This window comes from Hylobates moloch, unplaced genomic scaffold, assembly GCF_009828535.3.
Source record: "Hylobates moloch isolate HMO894 unplaced genomic scaffold, HMol_V3 SCAFFOLD_2, whole genome shotgun sequence".
NCBI lineage: Eukaryota > Metazoa > Chordata > Mammalia > Primates > Hylobatidae > Hylobates > Hylobates moloch.
In genome coordinates, this window is record NW_026652277.1 from 153628349 (window position 1) to 153650032 (window position 21684).

At 35.5% G+C, this 21684-nt stretch overlaps 1 protein-coding gene across 1 annotated transcript in view; it reads left to right on the forward strand.

Annotated features, from left to right (window-relative positions):
- Positions 1-1012: 1012 nt before the first annotated feature.
- Positions 1013-21684, forward strand: part of PDE7B (phosphodiesterase 7B) — a 344587-nt gene continuing 323915 nt past the window's right edge. The window contains exon 1 of the mRNA XM_032159684.2: positions 1013-1391. Coding sequence (XP_032015575.1) covers positions 1371-1391 — 21 coding nt within the window. The 5' untranslated portion in view covers positions 1013-1370. The remainder of the gene's footprint in view (positions 1392-21684) is intronic.

A 21684-nucleotide genomic window follows, 5' to 3' on the forward strand; every position in this document is an offset into this window, starting at 1 on the left:
CCTGTGGGTCCCATGCCCCCTTGTGGCTCTGTTGTGGGAATGGGGCTGGGGGCAAAGTCCATGCAATACATAGAAGATAGAGGAAGGAAAGTTCCGCCCCCTTCCCCCCACTCCGCCCGGCCCACCCCTCAAAAAAAAGGTCTGTTAGCAGAATTCAGGATGGGGATGGGGAAAAGTAGGAGGATGTGGGGAAGGCAGAAACAACAGATGGCAACTATGGAGATTTTTCCAGAGTGGGAAGTGTAACCCAGGGATAAGCTGGGGTCCCTGGTAAAGGAAGTATCCCTAAATAACTGGACCTTCATGCTCTTTGGGAAAGAACAAGCTGAGGCCCCAGGCACACCTGCATGGCATCACCAAATTGCTTCTTGAATGACTCCTGCTGGCATCAGGAGGCATCTCCCTGGCAGGAACAAGCCTGAGGCTTCACCACGGAACCTGGAGGAAACGCAGGGACCCATGGCACAAACTGACACAGGAGTTCTATGTTTCATTGCACATCATTTTGTTCACCAGTGCATTTGCACGTTCTGCCTCTATGGCTATCAAGATTAATAACTCATTTTTAGGTAAGAGTAAAAATGAATCAGGTAAAAAAAAAATTAGCAACAGCTGCCAAGTGAGTATGTAGCACATACACTCACAGATGGAAAAAATCTACATCTTGCTGCTATGATTTAGCTCAGGGTTTTATATTTAATTTTTGTTTTGTTTTGCTTTTGTTTTTATACACCTCACCACAAGGTATTTTAAATTCTTTAAATGTATTCCCGAATATAGAAAATGTTTCTTGGGCTCTCCTGAGAGTGGGGTGCCCAGGCTGACCACAGGCACACACACATTCTTCCCATAGTACAGTACTTTAAAATTAATAGCACATGCAGAGGAAAAACTAAACCCTTTGACGTCACTCTTGAAATGAGGAAACATAAACAGAAAAGGCTCCACTCCAGTAAGCTGCCAGAGTTGAAGCCGATTGGTCTCTGCTTTTCCTTGCCTGTGGCAACTGACAGCACCTCCCAGCCTAGCAGGCCGGCGGCTGCTCACCCAGCCAGTCAGTTGGTCTGGGCACTGCAGCAGGCTGGGCTCTGTCCCAGCACTTGTCTGGGAGAAAAGTGGTGTTACTCACCCAGGGAGAGCCTCTCTTTCTACCTTCCTTCTTTCTCGATCTCCTTGTGTGCTTTTGTGTTTCTTTATTTCTTTTCCTTTTTTTTTCTTTTTTTCTTTTTTCTTTTTTTTTTTTGTTACTTAATTATATTCCTAATCCTGGATGAAGTTGCTGGATTCTGCAGCACAAGTCTTCATGAACAAGCAGCACCGCTCAGAGATTTCACGGCATTCAAAGGTCACAGAACTGCCACTATGGTTAAATGTCTTGTTTAATGGTTGAGGTATGTACAACAAATTTAAGCGGCAAGCTCAGTTTTCTTGAGAGAATAGAGTCACAGAGAGATGGCAGGATTTTTATTTAAAATGAACCTGTACATATATATATTTTTTGTCTGTGATTGTTACTACAGCAACCAGCTTTTGAATTTCCTTCCTTTTTCTAGGCGAACTGACTAAACATTATCACTTACCCTGAATTAACTGTTTAAGGGCAACAGGGTTTCATTCCAACCAGTGTAATGAGACTCCGGCATTTTCACTGCACTTCGAGCCCACAATGAGGTGGTCTTTAAAAAAAAAAAATAATAAAGAATGCAATATTTTTTTCTCCAACATAAATCTTGGGGTTGGGTAATTTTCATTTTTGGTGGGACAGGATAGGAAAACGCTGGGAAAGGGATTGGTAAGGTTTGCGGAACAGGGAATAAGGAAATCAGTTTTTTTCTTGAGTTTTTCCATGTTGGTTGATAGCAGACTTCAAGATGAAGAAATTGGTGGCAAGAAGGGAAGAAGCTGATAGTGAGACTGAAGGTAGAAAAAAATCAATAGAAGATGTCCAAAAAATGAACTCTTAAGAAAAATCCTTCATCACCTTGTTGCATTTTTCAAAAAATGTTTTGGATTCAGAAGTCCAGGAGAGATACAAGTACTAAGTTATATGACCAGAAATTTAGATATTATTATTTATAAAGGAAAGTAAAACTTCTTTATTACCACTGCAAATTTGCTAATTATCTTTTCCTACAATAGTTGAAAATGGAGTCAGATATTCAATTAGGGGCTTAAGTGATTGAGCCTGGGGACTAATTAATCATTTAAAAATTCTGTTCTTCATGTGCTCTAGCCAGAGTGACTATTGCAATAAGAGTAAACCTCTTTGCACCAGAGGCAGGCATATGCATTCACATACAGTAAACACACTAAATGCTGCAGGAAGCTTGGCAGTTCAACACAGGGCTAATGTTGTTTTCAATGGCACATTATTATGTGTTAAGGGGGATCCCTGCTAAAAATCATTCCTATCCAGAGAGTCGGTTTTTGTAACAGCAATTTAAGTAATATATGGTTACCATGGATTTCCCTATTACCCTTCTCAAAGTTATGCAATAGCAAATAAGACAGGATTATTTGAAATCATTACCCTGTTCCAAAATTTCTAACCGATTTTCTTAAAGTTTCTATTCTCAACATTGAGAACCTGAAAGCTTTAAAACTGGGTCATGTTAGCAGTAATATTAAGCACAATTTCAAACACGAGGTGTATTTCAAAGGGTTAAAAAAATTAACTGCATAAGACTGGAATGTACTAAGTTAAGAACTGCAAAAATATTAGCTCTGAAATGCAGAGGATGTGCCGTGAATGGACAATTGCTTTTCTGCAGCGCCTAGTGGGAAAACAAGGACTTTGTGTGTTGCAAACGCATAACTGCAGCTCCTCCATTTCCTCTGCTTTATCTTTTATTACTGGCTGGTGAAACAAAGACGGGTGTCAGTAGTTACGTCTTGATTGACATTTTCTCCAATAAAATGAAGTCACTTTTGTCTCAAGTAGAAGCCCACAGTTAACTAGTTGCAACTCCAAAAACTGTATCTGCCTTGTAAGAATTTTTACCTGACACTGTAAGCTGTCTAATTTCAGAATGTACTCACTCTCTTGAACAACATGTGACAAAATCAGTGGTGACTACATGTCAGCAAATTAGCTGGGAGAATTTTTTTTTTTTTTTTTGAATTAAGTTATTTAGGGCAAGGGTGGAAAAGTCTAAGATGTGTCAGGGACAGGCATTAATTTAGGGAAAATAATTACACTAGTGCATCTTTTAATGCCTTACACAGTGTTCAGCACAAAGCTACTCACTGTCAGTTCTCCATAAAAACCTAGTTAAAATGTTTGCCTAGAATTTACTATCTTTCATATATTGTAAATTATTTAAATAATCTTGGTGTTTTCATGTGTTTTTGAAAAGCACTTTTGGTGTCAGTCCAGCCTAAAATATTATCTAAAAATCAAGCCAATAATACAGAGAAGGACATTTCAAACACTGACACTTTATTTTCAGCCAAAGGACATCTTAAATGCAAAAGTAAAATGACCAAGTTTCCTCAAAGTGGGAATGTACCACCTGGAAAATGCCTCAGCCTAGTAATTATTCTTCTGAAGTCTAACTTGTTGTTAGACAGGCCCAAATCACAGGAGGAAGCTGTTTGTTGACTCACAGAAGACAGTGTTGGAAGGAATTTATTAAGTGGTAAGCTAATCCCAAGGAATACGAAAAGGGCTTTGTTCCCATTAAAGAGAAGTGTGGAATTTAAGGATCAGAACTGACTTTGAAACATCTAAATGTAGAAGCTAAGAGGTAGTCTAAGTAGTTGACCTCACATTGTTGGGGTACATAATTGATTGGAAACTATCTACAGAAATTCTTATCTAAATAATCCACTATCTTATGGATTCAGCTATGTATGCCCTCAAAAATCTACAGCTAAAGTAGGTATCTATGTTCTAGGGGGTACATTTGGCTGAGGAAGAAAGGACTTGGCATTTGGAAATGTCAGGTCTCTCTCAGCGCAAAGACCATCTCTAATCTCTATTGGCACCTCCTCATGGCAGCAGCCCCATTTCCCCTAAGAATGTACTTTGGGGAGCACTTCCATTGTCCACAGGAGAGTAGCCGTGGGATCAGCACCACTGGCTTCTACAAACATCCTCAGTGGCTCTAGGAATGCCCACTTTGATTCATGGGATGGTGCCTACTTTATATATTAGCAGTCTTTAACGTGGTTTACATACAAATTTGAAGAAGAGAAGGAGAAAAGGGATGTAGAAACCCAAACTGACTGAATACCTATTATGTACCAGGCATTGTTAGAAATTTGAATACAGTGAGTGAAATATGTCAAAGTTCTTATGTGTGGTCAAGGCATTTATACTTTCTACTTTCTCAGGAATCATTTGAGTATCTAAATGAGTTGATTTGTACTTAGAGAGTGATTTCATGAAGTGCACTAGAAAGGGCGGTGAACAGAGGTAGTGAACCAAGGTGGTTCATTCAGGCTCTAATGAGCTGGGTGACTCTGAGCCACTCACTCACTCTTGACCTCAGTTTCCCCAACTGTAAGAGCAACTGGTTGTGCTGGGTTATCTCTAACATCCATTTTAGATCAAAATTTTTATAGTATTCTTATTCTCAACCTAGAATTTTTTAATTCCATTTACATGTAATTGTAGAAGTATCAAACCTTTATTCCAAAAATCATTACTACATGTTTTCAGGATGTCAAGGGCTGTGCCTGTGAATAAGCAATGATTCTCACATTAGGAAACATATTCTGGTTGAGTATGAATATTTAAACAAATGACTGGAGTCTGTACAAAGAAATGAAAGAACAAAAGGAGAAGTTTGGGAGGGAGGCAGTGATGGAAAACTGCAGAGGAGGCAGCGCTATACAATTTGGAATTTAAGAAAAAAATAAATTGTATTTCTATTTAGGTATTTATTTTTATATGATGATCTATAATGTGATTAAGTGCATTGTTATTATTTTGGAAATCATGTATTTGCAATGGTGTTCTTAAAAATTAGAATGTTAAAGAAAGCCAAAATTTTCCCACAGGTTGATTCAGCTGCTGTACAGGCCTGAGTTGGTAAATCAAATCCGTACATTGGCGTCATCTTCATCATTCCTTGAACTTAAAACTGTAGGAGTTATAGAAAGCTGGAGTCTTTAGAGAGCACTATGGGCAGCCGTGGTCCCAGCAGGCATTTGATACACGCCAGCAAGGTTCATAGCTGCGATGGTCTTGAACACTGGCACAATGTGGTGTCAACATGGTAGGAAATTACCTCAGTGTCAGGAAAACTCTTACGGTGGCTCAGAACTTCGAGATTACTTGTGGGAGTGAAGACACATTTCTTCAACTCTGGAGCCTCAGTTTCCTCATCTTTAAGGCTGTTAGATGCCCTTTTTCTTTCCAAATTCTGTGATTTAACCTGACAAAATTAACACTGAATCATTAGCATGTGTTTACTTTTATTTTTCCACCTCTCCCGTTCCTTATTTCCACTACTCTCTGTGTAGTTTGCCTTTACTCAGTTGTCCACATTTACACAATTTTACCTCCAAGATAATCTCATTGCCAAGGAAAAGCAAAAACAAAACAAGGACTTGGGTTTGAGAATTTCTCCCCAGAAAGACTATCACTCCCCTAAGACAGTCACCTCTCCCCGCTCCATTTCTCTTGTATCAGGTTGATGTGCCCCTCTGTGGCTGTGACACTCCTACAGAAAGCAAAGAGGCATGCTTTGTGAAAATTGTAGCTAGGAACTTTACTATTACAAGACAAAAGTCTTTTTCCTAAATGCCAATCACTGTCCTGGATTTTCTATATTACTTCACTTAATATCTTCTCAACACTAATTCTGATTTCTTTAGAGAATAAATGAAAACCTGTTGATAACTAAGTTGAGGGAAGCTTCAGAAGAAATTTGTGGTGAATTGATTGTCCATTGAGTATCTGCTCTGAGACCTTGCCCTGCCGGGCTGGCACAGGGTTGCTGCCGCTTACTAGTGATGGGATTTGGTGCAGTTCAATCACCTTAAGACATTTCTGGGATTCTGTGTGGCTCAGAGCATTCCAGCTGGTGTCTCCTCTGAGTGAGAGTTTACATTTAACACCTCAAGCATGGAGAATAGGGAGCTGGTTTTATAGTTTTGGATGAACCTAAAAACAACATAACAGAAAACACACAATATTAAGCAATATATAATTCTTGATACTACTGTATAAATATCTCAACATTTTAAAACCTTAAATCCTTTTATGAATGCTTTATATATTTATGTGTATACAATATAGAAGTATGAAAATAATAGCCACAGTCCATATACCAGTAAAGAAACTTTGTCATGCATTTAAAGTCCCTTCCTTTCTGCCCTCCCTCACTTCCTCTCTTCCTTTCTTCCCTCCCTCCCTTCCTTCTTTCCTTCTGCCCTCTTACTCCTTTTCCTCCTTCCCTCCCTCCCTCCCGCCCTCCCTCCCTTCCTTCCTTTTCATTCTCCCTCCTTTCCTCTCTCTCTTTTTCTTTCTTTCTTGAATCTGTTAGGGAAAGAAGGGAAAAATAGATTGGTAATGAGGTTTTGAGGAGTCTTCCTTGTGTAAAATTTGGAGTAATACTTACTTTTTTTTCCTAGTGGTTGGTGAATTCATATAGTTTTTCATTAAATTTCCTGCTCAGATTTTTTTCTTATTAATACCTTCTGTGTTCTACATAGTCATAATTCACATATAAATGGGAAGTATATAAAATATCCTTTTTACAAGATGAAAATTATTCCCATTGCTTTAGACATGCTCAAAAAAGGATTCTGTTCAAAAATGAAGTTAATACATGACTTAAATATACTTAATCTCTAAGAATCTTCTTTTGCTCTGGCATGGGGGTGGGGTCCAGGGCTAGTCTGGTGTGAGGAGTATGTTTCCATAGGTCCAGGCATAGACATGGAGAGGCTACCATGGATTGGTCAAAATTTGATACCTGAAGGTATCAAATGGTCAGTGTTTTACATTCTCTTTGACTCTAGCAAATCTTTGTCTAAGAAGATATAGAATTGTTTATTTTTGCATTGTTTGTAACCTAAACAATATCAGAAACAACTTGAGCCCAATAATAGGTGAATTATTGAAAAATTATTGCAAAATCATACAATAGAACACCATATAGTCATTTAAAAGAATGAAGTACCTCTACATGCAAAAATCTGGAATGATTTTTCAGATGTATTAAGTGGAGGGGGGAAGCTACATTAACAGTTGTATAAATACATAGACACATTCATATATACTTATTAAAAATTTCTGGAAATTTGAATTAAAAACTTAACAAACAATGCCTTGGAGAACTTGGAGTATGGGATAGGAACAAGGCTTACTTTTCTTGTATATACTTTAGAATTGTTCAACTTTCCCCTCTATAAATGCATTATATTTATAATGGGAAAAAGTTACTGACATTTATTTATTGTGTGATATTTTAAAGTGACCAGAAAAATTTGAAGGTAAAAGAAGAAAGAGTTCTATTTTATTTTATGTTTTTCATTTTATTTAATTTAATTACCATTTTTTTGTTTGTTTTTGAGACAGAGTCCTGCTCTGTTGCCCAGCTTGGAGTGAAGTGGCACGATCTTGGCTCACTGCAACCTCCACCTCCCAGAGTCAAGCGATTCTCCTGCCTTACCCTCCAAAGTAGCTGGGATTACAGGCATGCACCACCACACCTGGCTAATTTTTGTATTTTTAGTAGAGATGGGATTTCACCATGTTGGCCAGGCTGGTCTCAAACTCCTGACCTCAAGTGATCCACCCACCTTGGCCTCCCAAAGTGCTGGTATTGCAGGTGTAAGCCACCACGTCCAGCCCGAGTTCTGTTTTGCTTTAAAATTTCTTCATTAATTTCTTTCTTTGACCCTTACTAAATTTCTCCCATGTACCTTTGACATGGCTAGGGAGCAGAGAATTCCCTGGAAGTAAGAATCCAGGAAGCCAGAAGATAGGGAGCCCATCACTCTTGTTTGAGTAACTTTGGGCCAATCAGCCCTCTGGGCACCAGCTTTCTCATGTATAAAATGAGGGGCTTGGTCAAGCTCAAAGTTCCTTCGATCTGGGTCTAAGAAACTTTGGCCTGTTACATGCCCAATTATTTGAGATCTTTCTCCATAAACAATAAACATATTTTACCATACATATTTTACTGGTTTGAACATCTTGGCTAAATTTTGTTTTAGAATTGGTCAGTTCAGTTTAATTTTTCACATTAACTATACATGCAAAATTAGTATCTATTCAAACCGTGTTTAAGGAAATCACGTATCATAGACTTTTAAAGGAAAATTATACTATAATATCAGTTATTCATAAAACAGTAGAAAACATTATATTAAGATGTACAGCTTGTACAGTTATGCAAGCAAGTAATGCTTCTTCTGTTTGGACATGATTTATACATTTCTTGGTTTTCCAGGAGAGAAAAAAAAAAAAAAGACCTTCATTTCCCTTTCTCATTATGCCACTTGCCAGCTGGGTCCAGTCAGATGAAAGAACTCAGTCATTCACAAAAGTGTAGAAAGCATTCTTGTAAAAGGAGATGCTGCAGTAATACAGAGGTCTAAAGAATGCCTTGATTTAGAAAAGGTCATTAAATCTAAGAAAAAACTTACTTTCTATGTGATAGAAATATAGTGTGTTTCCATGTTCTTAAGATGAGTGTTCATGCTTTTCCAATTAAATAAAAACCTAATTTCAATTGGGTTTTTAGCTTCATTTGGAAAAGTGTAGGTATTGCTCATTTTCCATATTTAGTAGTTTTTATTTTCTATTTCTCTAGATTTTCATTATTGTGTTTGGAGCAAAAAATAATCTTTAAGTTAAAATAATACAAAAGGAATAAACATAAAACAGGAATTTGTGTGATAGCAGTTTGGAATGACAAAAACTAACATTCTAAACTTTTCCCTATAAATCTCTTTTAATTATTAAAAATCACTAAGTATTAGAAATATAGTTCAATAGCTTATAAATAAAATAATTGAGGAATATTGTTCTCTTTTTCATTGAATATGTTTCCCCAAGTGCCCATGTGTGGGTGCATGAGAGAGGCCCTTCTTAAACTTGACAAAATGCATATAAGAGCTTTGTATGTAGTAGTAATACAAAAACAAATCAAAACATTGAGTTAGAGAATATAGCCTATTTAAAATATATTGTCTCCTTTAATGTAAATCTTTACAAACCAAATAATCAAATACATCTATTGGATTAAATGGCAATAATGAGTAATAATTTAAAATTCAATTTGCTTATTTTGTGTGAAAGGAGAAAAGGAAAAGCAGGAAAAAAAAATGAGAATTCAATTTTTTTCAAGGAGCATTGAACTTGTAACCTAAAGCCCTGAGTTCAAGTTCCAGATGCTAAGAATGATACTGTTGGCAAGTTATTTAACATTTTTAGATTTCAGGTGTCTAAAATGTAAATGTAAACCTTTAGGTTCCAAAATTTCTGGCTTTCCTATGTAAGTAGTTAGTTCATAATACAAATGTCCTTTCTAGAACATTCCTGTTAGATGGGGATTTGTTATGCCCACTTGAAAGGCAAGGAAATTGAGACTCAGATAAGTTGCAGCTAATAGTTGAAATTCAACTTCAGCTTTTTGCTGACAGTTTTTAATTGTTTTTATATGCTTAAAATCCATGCTTAATCATTCTAAGAATGAGTTAGGAAACATTTTTAAAATACACAAAACATAAAAATATCTGTTTTGAAAATGTTAATCTACCCACTATATTTTTATACAAAAATTCAAATATATAGAAAAATAGCATTATTTCATTTTAAATGGATTTAAATGGATTAAATGGATTAATCTGATACTTCAAACTTCAGAAATTTTGCTCTGAGAGACAGTAGAGTGCATTGATCAACAGTGCATAATTTGGCAACATTCAGTATGGTTCATTTATTAGTTCTGTGACCATGAAGAAGTTCCTTAGTCTCTCTAGGCCTCGCTCTGCTTATTTGTTAGATTAAGGTGTTTCTAATATCTGCTTCTTGAGAGAATTCTTGAGAGAATGGAATGAGTTTTTATTTGTAAAATGCTTAGAACAGAGTATGGAAGAGTAAAACTTGATGTTAGTGTATCAACTGGTATTATTTGATTACAAGTTTTAGAAATTATTTCATGGAATCATTTTGTTTACAGTGTTGTTGGTGCTTTAAACATTTAAGAGAAATCTTGTTTTAAATTTTTTTTTACTTTCTGAATTAAACTATAGCACACATAACAGAAAATTATCTAACATATAATTATGCACCATTGAACCCCCTACATAGAAATCAAGAGAGTCAAGAAATAGAACATTATTACATGTTTGGCACCTGAGGAAACCCATCATGCCTCTTCCATTCTTTCACGCAGCGTTATATCTGAAGACTAGATAGGTTGTTGCCTATCATTGTATTTGGTTCATTTTCATTGTTGCATGATGTTTAATTATCTGAATACACAGAATTTATCATTCTATGGTAGAAAACATGTATATCGGCCATGTAAATATCTTTTTTGTCAAGTCTCTGATCAAGTTATTTTGTATATTTATAGGGTATTATATATACTTATATATATTATATACATATTTTATACCTTTGATTGTTATATACATTACAAACATTTTTTCCATTGGTAAAATCTCATGTTTTATTCTTCTCAAGACTGTTTTTAACATTTTTGATTCTTTACATTTTCATAACAATTTTAAAATTAACTTAAGATTCTTCCCTAAAACAAAACACTGTTGGGATATAGATCAATTTGGGAAGACTGGCATCTTTTCTGAGTCTTCCAAATCATAAACATAATGTATCCTTCTATTTATTTAGGTGTTTGTTAATTTCTGTCAGTAATATCTTCTGGCTAGCTTTATGGTCATTTTACATATTCCTTGCTAGACATATTACTGGGCACTTAGTATTTTGATGGTATTCCAACTGGCATCTCTTCAATTTCTATTTTTAACTTTTTGTTACTGACACATAGAAAAACAATCAACTTCTGTATATCAATTAATTATCAGCAACCTTGCAAAACTCACAAATTCCAATACGTTATCTATGGATTATTTTGCTTTTCCATAGAGGTAATCAGAGCATCCAAGAATACTGGTGGTCACTGATTTTCCTTTTTAATACTGATAACTTTGTTTTATTGTACTACATAGGATTTTCAGTATATTGTTGAAGGGGTAATCGTGGCAACATTATCTTGTTTCCAGTCTCAGAAAGAAAGCTTTCAACATTCTACCACTAAGTTTGATGTTTTCTATAACATTTGAAAGTTTCCTTTGATTCCTAGTTTCCTAAGCATTTCTTATTAAATGTTCTTTAAAATACTTTTCGTATGACTTTTCCCTTTTATTCTGTTTATGGGCGATTGATTTTATAATTTCAAAACAAACTGAAATCCTAGAATAAATCTAACGGTCATGTTATGTTATGCTTATTTTCAATATCACTCATTACTCTGTTTCTGAATTGCTAATAATTTTTAGGATTTTGAAACTATGTTGATGAAAACCATTAACCTAAAATTATCCTTTTTGGTTATGGCCGTATCAAGGTTCCATTGACTTTATTAAATTAGTTAGGAAATATTACCCTAGTAAAAATGTTCTGGGAGAGTTTTGTAAGTTTATATTATTTTTTTCCTCAAATATTTGATAGAAATTGCACATAAGTCCATCTGGGTCTGAAATATTTTGTGGGCAAGTTTTTAGTTACAGTTTTAATTCCATTTATTTTTATGGGCTATTCAGATGTTCTATTTTCATTGTCAGTTTTAGTAATTTCTCATGGATTTGTTGTTGTTGATTATTTTTCAGTGTTTCTTCTTTTTGAGTATATACATTTAAAGGAGCAAATTTATTTTTCACGGTTTCAGCTGTCTCCCCTAGGTTTTAAAAGTTAGTGTTTCTGTTAGTAGTTAATTCAAGACAATTTCAATTATAATTTGTTTTTCACCTGTGAATTATTTAGGATTATATTGATTAATTTGCAAACAAATTGGCATGTCCTAGTTCTCTTTTTGTCTTTGTTTCCTGGTATAATTCTACTGCGCTTACAAGTCATGCCATTAAGATCTTTGAATTTTTTGAAACTTGAATGTATAACCAAATATACAGTCAGCTTTTCTAAACGCATTACATGTACTTGAAATAAATGTATTCTGCAATTGTTAGGCATAGTGCTCTATAGATGTCAATTAGAAGATTTATTCATCATATCATTGAAATCTTTTATATCTTTATTGATTTTTTTACTTCTATTACTGGAAGAGGTATATTAAAAAAATTTCCTCATGATTCAGAATTATTTTCTTTTATTTTGCCATCATTTGCTTATATATTATATTGAACAACTTAAAATTGCCATTTTTTTAGATCAAGGTTGAATATCAGCAATTTTATAAAATTTAAACTAGTATTTTGATACTGTGCTGTTATATCCTGCCTTCACAGCAGGGGCAATACTTGGTTCTTGGGGAGCCAAAAACCCTTAGACATCGTAATGGTTTGTGACCTAAAAAGGTTCAGCACATAAACAGTTATTCAGTCAAGTTGGCATTAAAATTTCCTTGACTTGGGGGAGTGTGATTAGGGAAAGAAATACCTAAAATGGCTCCATAAGGGAGCAGGATGATAATGGGAAAAAGGTTGAGAATTCCTTATAAACAATATTAGAACTGTTGTAACTTCCTGGCGAAATGAAATTTTACCATAGTAAAATATCCCTTCCATTTTTTTTTTTTTTTTTTTGCGTTCAATTCTCCCTGGGCTGATACTACAATCTGTAAAACTAGCTTTCCATTGCTTAGTGGTTGCATGCCTTATCATTTTTCATTCTTTTAGTTTTAAATTGTCTATATGTTTATGTTTTAGGTGTGTCTCTTTACAAGCAGCAAATAAGTACATTTTCTTTTGTCATTCAGTCTGACTATATTTGCCTTTTCAGTGAATATTTAATCCTTTTATAATTAATGGAAGCAGTGATATATTTGGGTTCAAATATGCTGACTTACTATGTACAATTTATTTATTTTTCTTGTTCTGTATTTCTTTTTCTTTCCTCACTTTCCTAATTATGAATTAAGTATCTTTGTAATTGCACTGCCCCCTTTCTATTAGCTTTAGCTTGTTATTTTTACATTATTTTACATTGTTTTACTGGTGACTATTGCGGTTACAGGATGCATCTATGACCTAATACAAGCATAATGCATATTAGCACTTTTATTCCTTTGTGGCAAATTTGAGAATATTGGAATGCTTTAACTACTTTTGTCTCCCTCCTAAATTATATGCTATTGTTAGGTATTTAACTTTATATAATGTAAATCTCTGAATAATTATATGTTATTATGGTTTCTTACAATTACACATCTTCATTCTTTCCTGCATCTCTGAGGTCACATATAGGATTTCCTTTAGTGCAGTGATGATTTTGTTTAGATTTTGGTTTTGTATGAAATGGCTTTATTTTGCCTTTATTTCTGATGTGTACTTTCACTGGTAATAAAATTATAGATTGTAATCCCCCTCCTCCTTACTTTAAAATATTATTGTATTGTCTTATCACTTTTAATGTTTCTGTTGATAAGTCAGAAAATAGTCTTTTAAAAGCAATCTGTCCTTTTCCTCTGTTTGTAGCACTATTTTCATGTTTGATTGCTTGTTTTGCCATGATTACTTAGGTATGGTTTTCTCTGCATTTATCCCAATTAGGGCTTGTATGGTTTCTTAAACGTGTGTCTTGATATTGTTTAACAATTTTGGAAAATTTTCATTAATTATCTCTTTCAATATTGCCTCTGCCCCATTCTCTCTAGCCTTTATTTTATTATTATTATTATACTTTAAGTTCTAGGGTACATGTGCACAACGTGCAGGTTTGTTACATATGTATACATGTGCCATGTTGGTGTGCTGCACCCATTAACTCGTCATTTACATTAGGTATATCTCCTAATGCTATCCCTCCCCGCTCCCTCCACCCCACAAGAGGCCATGGTGTGTGATGTCCCCCTTCCTGTGTCCAAGTGTTCTCATTGTTCAATTCCCACCTGTGAGTGAGAACATGCGACGTTTGGTTTATCGTCCTTGCAATAGTCCAACAATGATAGACTGGATTAAGAAAGTGTGGCACATATACACCATGGAATACTATGCAGTCATAAAAAATGATGAGTTCATGTCCTTTGTAGGGACATGGGTGAAGCTGGAAACCATCATTCTCTAGCCTTTCTTAATGGGACTCCAGTTACATGTATGTTCGAGTTTTGAATGTTCCTACTCCCATTACTTACCTTCAATCTCTTTGATCTTCATTTTGAAGATTTTCTTTAGACCAATATTTTTATTTCCCTAAGTCTTTCTTCATCTGTATCTAATCTGTCATTTATCCCATAAAACAATTTCTTAAGTTATGGTATTTTTCAGTTTTAAAATTTTTAGAGATTTTTGGTCATTTCTAGCTTTCTGTCAAAATTCTCAATCTTGCCTCTCATATCCTTAAACATATTCTGCAAATCATTATAAAACTTTTGTTGCTTTTATTTTGATCTCTTGAGTGTTTATAGCTATTGTCTGCTGCTGCTGCTGGTTGAATCAAAGTGGCTGGTTTTCGTATACCTGGTTATTTTTGATGAAGCACTAGGCATCGTGTGTGTGTGTGTGTGTGTGTGTGTGTGTGTGTGTGTGTGTGTAGAAACAGAGAGAGAGACAGAGACAGAGAAATTACTTGAGGCCTAGTGTGATGTTATCTCTCTCTAGTTAGGATCTACATTTGCTTCAGCAGTTACCAGTGGTAATAACAATCTTGTCTTAATCTGATTTCACATTGAATTAATACATATGAGGTGATTGAAACAGTGGTTGGCACTTAAGAAGTCTGCACTGTTCATTTTTATCCATTATTGTTTTCTTCAAAAGATATGGAAAGAGAGTAGGGGTAGTGAGGAGTAGTGAGTAGTGCATAGTGAGGAAAACACATATAGTATTAAAAGACTCCAATATGGACTAGAAGTAAATATTCAAAAATTTTTATTACTTTGTTGTATTTTATCTTGTATTTGAAACAATTGTATCTTATTTTATTTTCAATTTAGCAGATTTATTTTAATCATTAACTTTAAAATACAAAAGTAGAACACACATTAGAAAATTCCAACTGTTCAGAAGAGCATAAAATGAAAAGTAAAAATCTTCCTCTTCCTCTCACCACCACCATTCACCTCAGTCTCTATCTAAAATTGTTTAGAATTTTTGAATATATTGATAAAAATGCATGTTTTATTTGTACCCATATCTACATGTACTCACCTACCCTTTTGTACAATTAAGAAATAAATTTTAAAATGAGAAGTATTTATCAAAATCATAAACTAAGTAAATAATAATATATTCACCTTCCATATTTCATTGTGGCCATTATAATATTATGCAAACATTTCTTTACAAAAGCATTACAATCTCATCAGAGTAACAATGTTAGTTTGTAATTGTTACTTGCCAGTAGTACTTTTAGCAAAGTATCATTCTGAGGTTGCTAATAGGCTAGGGAGATCTTAGGTCAAAGAACTACTTGTTACAGATTCTGCCTTTCATCAGTACCTCACATTTTCCAACAAATATATTTGGCAAACTACATTATTGAGCTCCTGATTTATGGCTTTCGTGCATAGAAGTTAGTGTTTTCTTGTATAGTGGCTGATATAAATTAGCTAAAATTAGCTCATAGCAGCTTTCTTCATTATCTAAATTGTTTCACAGTTAACGGCCCTATACAAGCTAATCTAATGTCTCAGAATGAAAATGATAGTGCATACGTGTTGTAAACACATAAAAGATTATTTCCAGTACACTAGCCATGTCCTGTGGAAAGAGCAAATAAATTATTTAGATGATTGCAAATAATATAAACCCTAGAGTAAGCTTCGCTATGCTACAGTAAAATTCTGGTCTAGTTATGTAAAACTAGGTCTTTGGTGTTCTGTATTTATCTGTTGCCTCTGGCGGTTTGTCAGCTTTTCTTGGGTGCTTGTGTTTTCCAGATACTTTATGCAGGTTTTTCCTGTGTGGGGGATCTTTCAAGCACAGGTGAACTTGAAGTTACAGCTAATAAATGTAAAATATGCTAAGTCCTTAGCCTAGAGTCCAATCATTAAGAATTTATGAGCAATTTACAAGTAACTTGAAAATATATATGTGTAGAAGAGAAATAGTAAACAATTTTAAAACTGTGTTTGCTATAACTTTTTCAATAGGACAAATTTTCTTTATAAAAAGATACATATTTCTAATTTTTGTAACATTATGCAGTATTTTTGTTCCTTTTCAAAACAGAAATTAGAAAATTAAAATTTTTAAGAGAATCAATGCTCAATTTTAATAATACATGTTACTAAATGTATGCTAAAACATTAAATTGAAAACATGTTAATGCATGGTAAGGTTTAAAAAATTTTTTTAACTGTTAAGGTCGGGGTACATGTGCAGGATGTGCAGGTTTGTTATGTAGGGAAATATGTGTCATGGGGATTTGCTGTACAGATTATTTCATCACCCAAGTATTAAGCCTAGTACCCATTAGTTATTTTCCTGATCTTCTCCCTCCTCCCATCCTCTGCCCTCCAGTAGGCCCCAGTGTGCACTGTTCCCCTCTTAAATGGTAAGTTTTATGAAATGTTACTCTTCTCCACTGATAATATTATATCTTACAGGTAACAGTAGAAGCTAAGGAAAAGTGACTGAATATTTAAGCTGAAGGACTAAGTACATTTTAATGTGTTACTCCATAAATTTTCTTAACTGAGAAAATATTTTTAACTTTGGCATATTTTAAAGTAATAACAAAGAGTTATTACAAACTGGAGCTGCAGAAGTAGATAATAGCACTAAGATACAGTTTTTAATTGCTACTTTCTCAAATTCTGTGAAAAGGCGTATGAGTTGTTCCCTTTAATACAGCAAACATTTACAGTGTTTCTTCTTTAAAGTAATGCAAAAAGGTAACCTAAGGAATCCACACATAAATTTTTCAAAGCTCATTTTATGTGTTGAATTAAAAAAAATTATAAGTCTAATAATTTTGACCTGCATTTAGGTTATTCATACAATCTTGAGTAAGCAAGATGACATTTATTTTCTAACTATGAAGTGAACCCTAAATTATGTCATTTATCTCCAAAGAGGTCTCAAAACATAGCTTTTTTTTTTCTAATTAAATTTTCAGGCTAGGATAAGTTCTTTGGCACTACCAAGATGAGTTTCAAGTTCTACATAGCAGAGGGTTCTCTGAGTATTTGCCCTTGTCTTGGACCATTGTTCCACAGGTAGATGCCAGCATGGCCATATCAATCATTCACCTCTGGTCAAGCTAATGGTTAAATATTTTTACTATCACCACCACCCCCACTCCAGTGCCTGTGTTTTATCAGGACAATGGTGGAAACATCAACTGGGGAGATAAACTTTTTTTTTTTTTTTTTTTTTGGGACGGAGTCTCGCTCTGTCACCCAGGCTGGCTGGGGTGCAGTGGCACTATCTTGGCTCATTGCAACTTCCGCCTCCTGAGTTCAAGTGATTCTCCTGCCTCAGCCTCCTAAGTAGCTGAGACTACAGGCACGTGTCACCATGCACAGGTAATTTTTGTATTTTTAGTAAAGACAGGGTTTTGCCATGTTGGCCAGGATGGTCTCGAACTTCTGATCTCAGGTGATCTGCCCACCTGGGCCTCCCAAAAGTACTGAGGTTACAGGTGTGAGCCACCGCGCCCAGCCTTGGGGAGTACTTGTGTAGTGAACACAGTTCTGATGGTGCCTGTGCACTATTCATTAAGAATGAATTCTTACACCTGCTTAACTGAAATTGAATTTTAGGCACAATATTTTACATTGTCTTGTTTAGTATGTCCGAACCTTAAGTACACTGGCTCAATTGTTTTTTGACTATGACTGTCTCAGATAAATCATCACATGATTCTGTGTTTCCTACTGCTGAAGGCTGTGTACATATGTGTGTGTATAAATATACATATATTATATCAAGCCATTGAAATGATCATCTTTTGGCCAAAACAGTAAATATCAGCAATTTCATATGGCCCAATCATGTGTGTGTATGTATACTTGTACACATATGAGGGTATAAAACCAGATGACTGGTATATGATGTTAGTCTTTTAATTAATAGAATCTAAATTATAAGTAGTTTCCTTAGATTTTAGGATTGGGGTGGATATAGACTTCTTTTGATGGTGTGAAACTATAATTTGCACATGTGACAAACAATCAGACCCAAATTTTAGTATAAGTATATATATATATTTAGTACATATACTATTACTGCATAGTATATTTATGAAGTCTTGAGAAAAATTCTGATTCCTGCTTAAATCTCTCAAATAATCTCAGAAAATCTGTAATATATGGATAAAATTGTCCCCATCTTGATGAACAAACTCACTCTCATTACTTAATCAGCATAAAGTCAGTACTTTTAAGTGAGACAGCCTAGATTTATTCATTCAACCATCAGGTATTTGGGGCCCTAGTATGGTCTAGGGACTGGAAATAAGTAGGAAAAAACAAAGTTCCCATCCCCATGAAGCTTGCATTCCAGTCAGAGATGACTGATAGTTACTACATAGACTAGTAGATGTGACAGTTAATTTCAGAGATTGCTAAATCTACGAAGAAAGTAAGACAAAGTAATGAGACAACAGGTTGCTGGCTGTGGAGACTTGGATCCATAGCCGGAGAGCCCAGTGGAGTCTTTTCTCTGCTGAAATGATTGAGAAAGAGACAGCCGAACCTGGAAAAAGAGTGATCCCGGCAGAGGAGAGAGCAAGAGCAAAGTCCTGAGACGAAAACATGTTTTGATGTCTGAAAGACAGAAAGGGCAGTGCTTTTGGAGCAAAATGAGGTGATGGGATGGAAGGAGATGAGCAGGCATGGGAAGGTGACACACAGGGCATGCGGATCGTCACAGGACATGGTGGAAATTGTACTCTTCTCACAGCAAATGAGAAGCCACTGAAACCATGTAGACAGGGAGGAGAGACCAACTGATTCATACTTTAAAAGGAGCACTCTGACTCCAGTGTGGAGAATGGGTTGTCAGCCTAGGCTAGGGACGACATCATAAGCAGCTGATGGGTGTTGTAGGCAAGATGGGAGATGATGGCGATGGCCTGGAGTAAGCTGAAACAGTAGAGTGGTGGACAGTGTTCAGATTTGGGTATTTACTATAGGAATATAGGACCCAATGGTGGATTGCATGAAAAGAAGAGGCAGCAATACACAACGCTGTGATCCCCGATTCTGGAGCTGGGCTCCTTGGTGGCATGTTCTGGCTCTGCCCCCTATCAGCTTTGTAACCTTGGTCAAATAGCCTCTTTTCAGTTTCTGCATTGGTAAAACTGGTGGAGGGTGCTAATAGTGCCTACCTTAGAGGATTGCCATAAGGATTAAATGTGTGTGTGTGTGTGCGTTTGTGCACACAGGCTTAGAACTGAGTTCAGTAGTAAGTACTACGCCTATTTATTTAGGTGATATGTACTTGTGAAGTGTACATTTCACAAGTACATATCACCTAAATAAACTAAATTTGAGAAAAATTGATTGTAGATTTTTGGCCTACATCACTAGGTGGTACCATTCACTGGATTAGGGAAGATCGAGGGAGGATCAGTTTGGAGGAGGGGAGATGCAGGAAATAAGAGTTGCGTTTAGGACACATTCAGCTTGAGAGGCCTGTCAGTGAAATAGAGATGAAGAGTCTGGAGTTCAGAAGAGAGATCAAAACTGAATTTAAATGTATCAATATATATGCTATTTAAAGCCTTGGAACTGGATGAGCTCACCTAGGAAGACGATGTAAAGAGGAAGAGGGTGGAGAATAAAGACTCCCAGAAGCGTGGGGAGGTTGGGAAAGGAGGAGGAGCAGGAAATGATTCAAATGCATCCACATCTGGTTTTCCCATAGTGCTGCGTATATTATTGGAGCCCTGCCCGAAGAGCTTATGCTACAGAAGCTTCTGTAGACATGAAAGCCTCTTTAGACATTCTTACTGGTAAGGGGCTGAGGCTTCCAGTTTGGACCCTGATGACAGGAATTTTCCATTTATACTTGAGAGTAGCACAAAGAAGCTGTGGTAGGAATCTGCTGCTCTCTATTTACTCTGAGATGTTTTTAGTGCAATCACAGTTATATGTGGCCCCTAATGATAGATCAATTGTTTTAAATTGTGTCATTATTATATATTTTCCTTTACATGAAGATATGGGCATCTCCAATTTACAAAGATGATTAGAACTGAAAAGAATGTTTCCATGGACACTATACTATTCATTATCATTTGATTCCCAGTCAGCCCACAAAAGCCTGTGTAACCCACAAGGATGTGAAATCAAAGTACAAAGACCACATAGATCCCAAACAGCAGAAGCAACAGGGCTTACAGAAATATTTGCTTAGATTCCTTAAGATACCAGAAATACATTTTCTTCTCCTCTTGTTTGGGCTCAGAAAAGCAAGGACAGAGAGTTGCCTATTGGGTGGGGTGGGAGGAGCTAGGGAAGGCACTTCTGTGGCCAGTTACTCACATGGGTAAAGTAGTCAATGACTGTAGAAAACATAAATGTTGAATTGAGAAAAAGAATTCTGGAGAAAGACAGGAAACTGGAAATCTACTCTTAGCTTTGACAGCTACCTGTGCTATGGCCTGAAGGAAGTCACTAACTGTTCCGTGCCTCAGTTTTCTTTCATTTTATATTGGCTACAATAATCACTTCCAATGTTGTCGTAAGAATAGGTGTATACACACACACACACACACACACACACACACACACGTACATATAATATACACATTCACGTGTGACCGTGTGGATGGTGGAAAGATCTAAGTAACTATTAACTATTGTTTATTATTATTGTCTTGTAGCCTCATATCATCTCTTGGTTTTTTTATTTTAATTAATGATTCTTAGGAAACTATGAATGGCAGGACTTTAACAATGTGGAGCAATAATAACAGAAATGAGATTTAAAAGAAAACAACGAATTCAAGCAATGCGGGAGAAATTTTATTCATAACATTGTGATTAGGTCACCTAGTTTCTCATTAGCTCTTCCAATTTTTCCTAACAGATGCCTCAGTGAGTTGTCAAAAATGATCTAATTCCAGCCTTTTTAAAGGCTTGGTGCTTGCAGCAAAGAGTTCAGTTGCTTTAGCAAGTTATCTTATGTAAATATAGCCGGTAGCATCCTGGTAATTTGCCTCCAGAAAGTAATCTAGAATTTCATTATAAACTCTTCTTTATTCTCATAGCATCATTCGGTGTACTAAGCAGGGAGAATTCCTGTTCAAGATTTTCATAATTTTATCAATGACTTCCCAACATTGCTCACGCTTTTCTTGTAGAGTATCATCCACATTACGCTAACACTGCAATTGTCTTTTTAAAAATATTTTCAATTTCACATACTGCAAAAAAAAAAATCATACAGAAAAGATATATTTGGGCCTTGCAGTTTGTATACCTTCTCTGAAGAATACAGTATGTCAAATGCAAGTGTTCATAGTATATTAAAAGTTGGTTAGAAATCAGTGTTTCCTTTTTATACTCTCTAATTAATGCTCTTTGCTTCAAGATCACACAGAAGAAAACCCAACATTATGGACCCTCC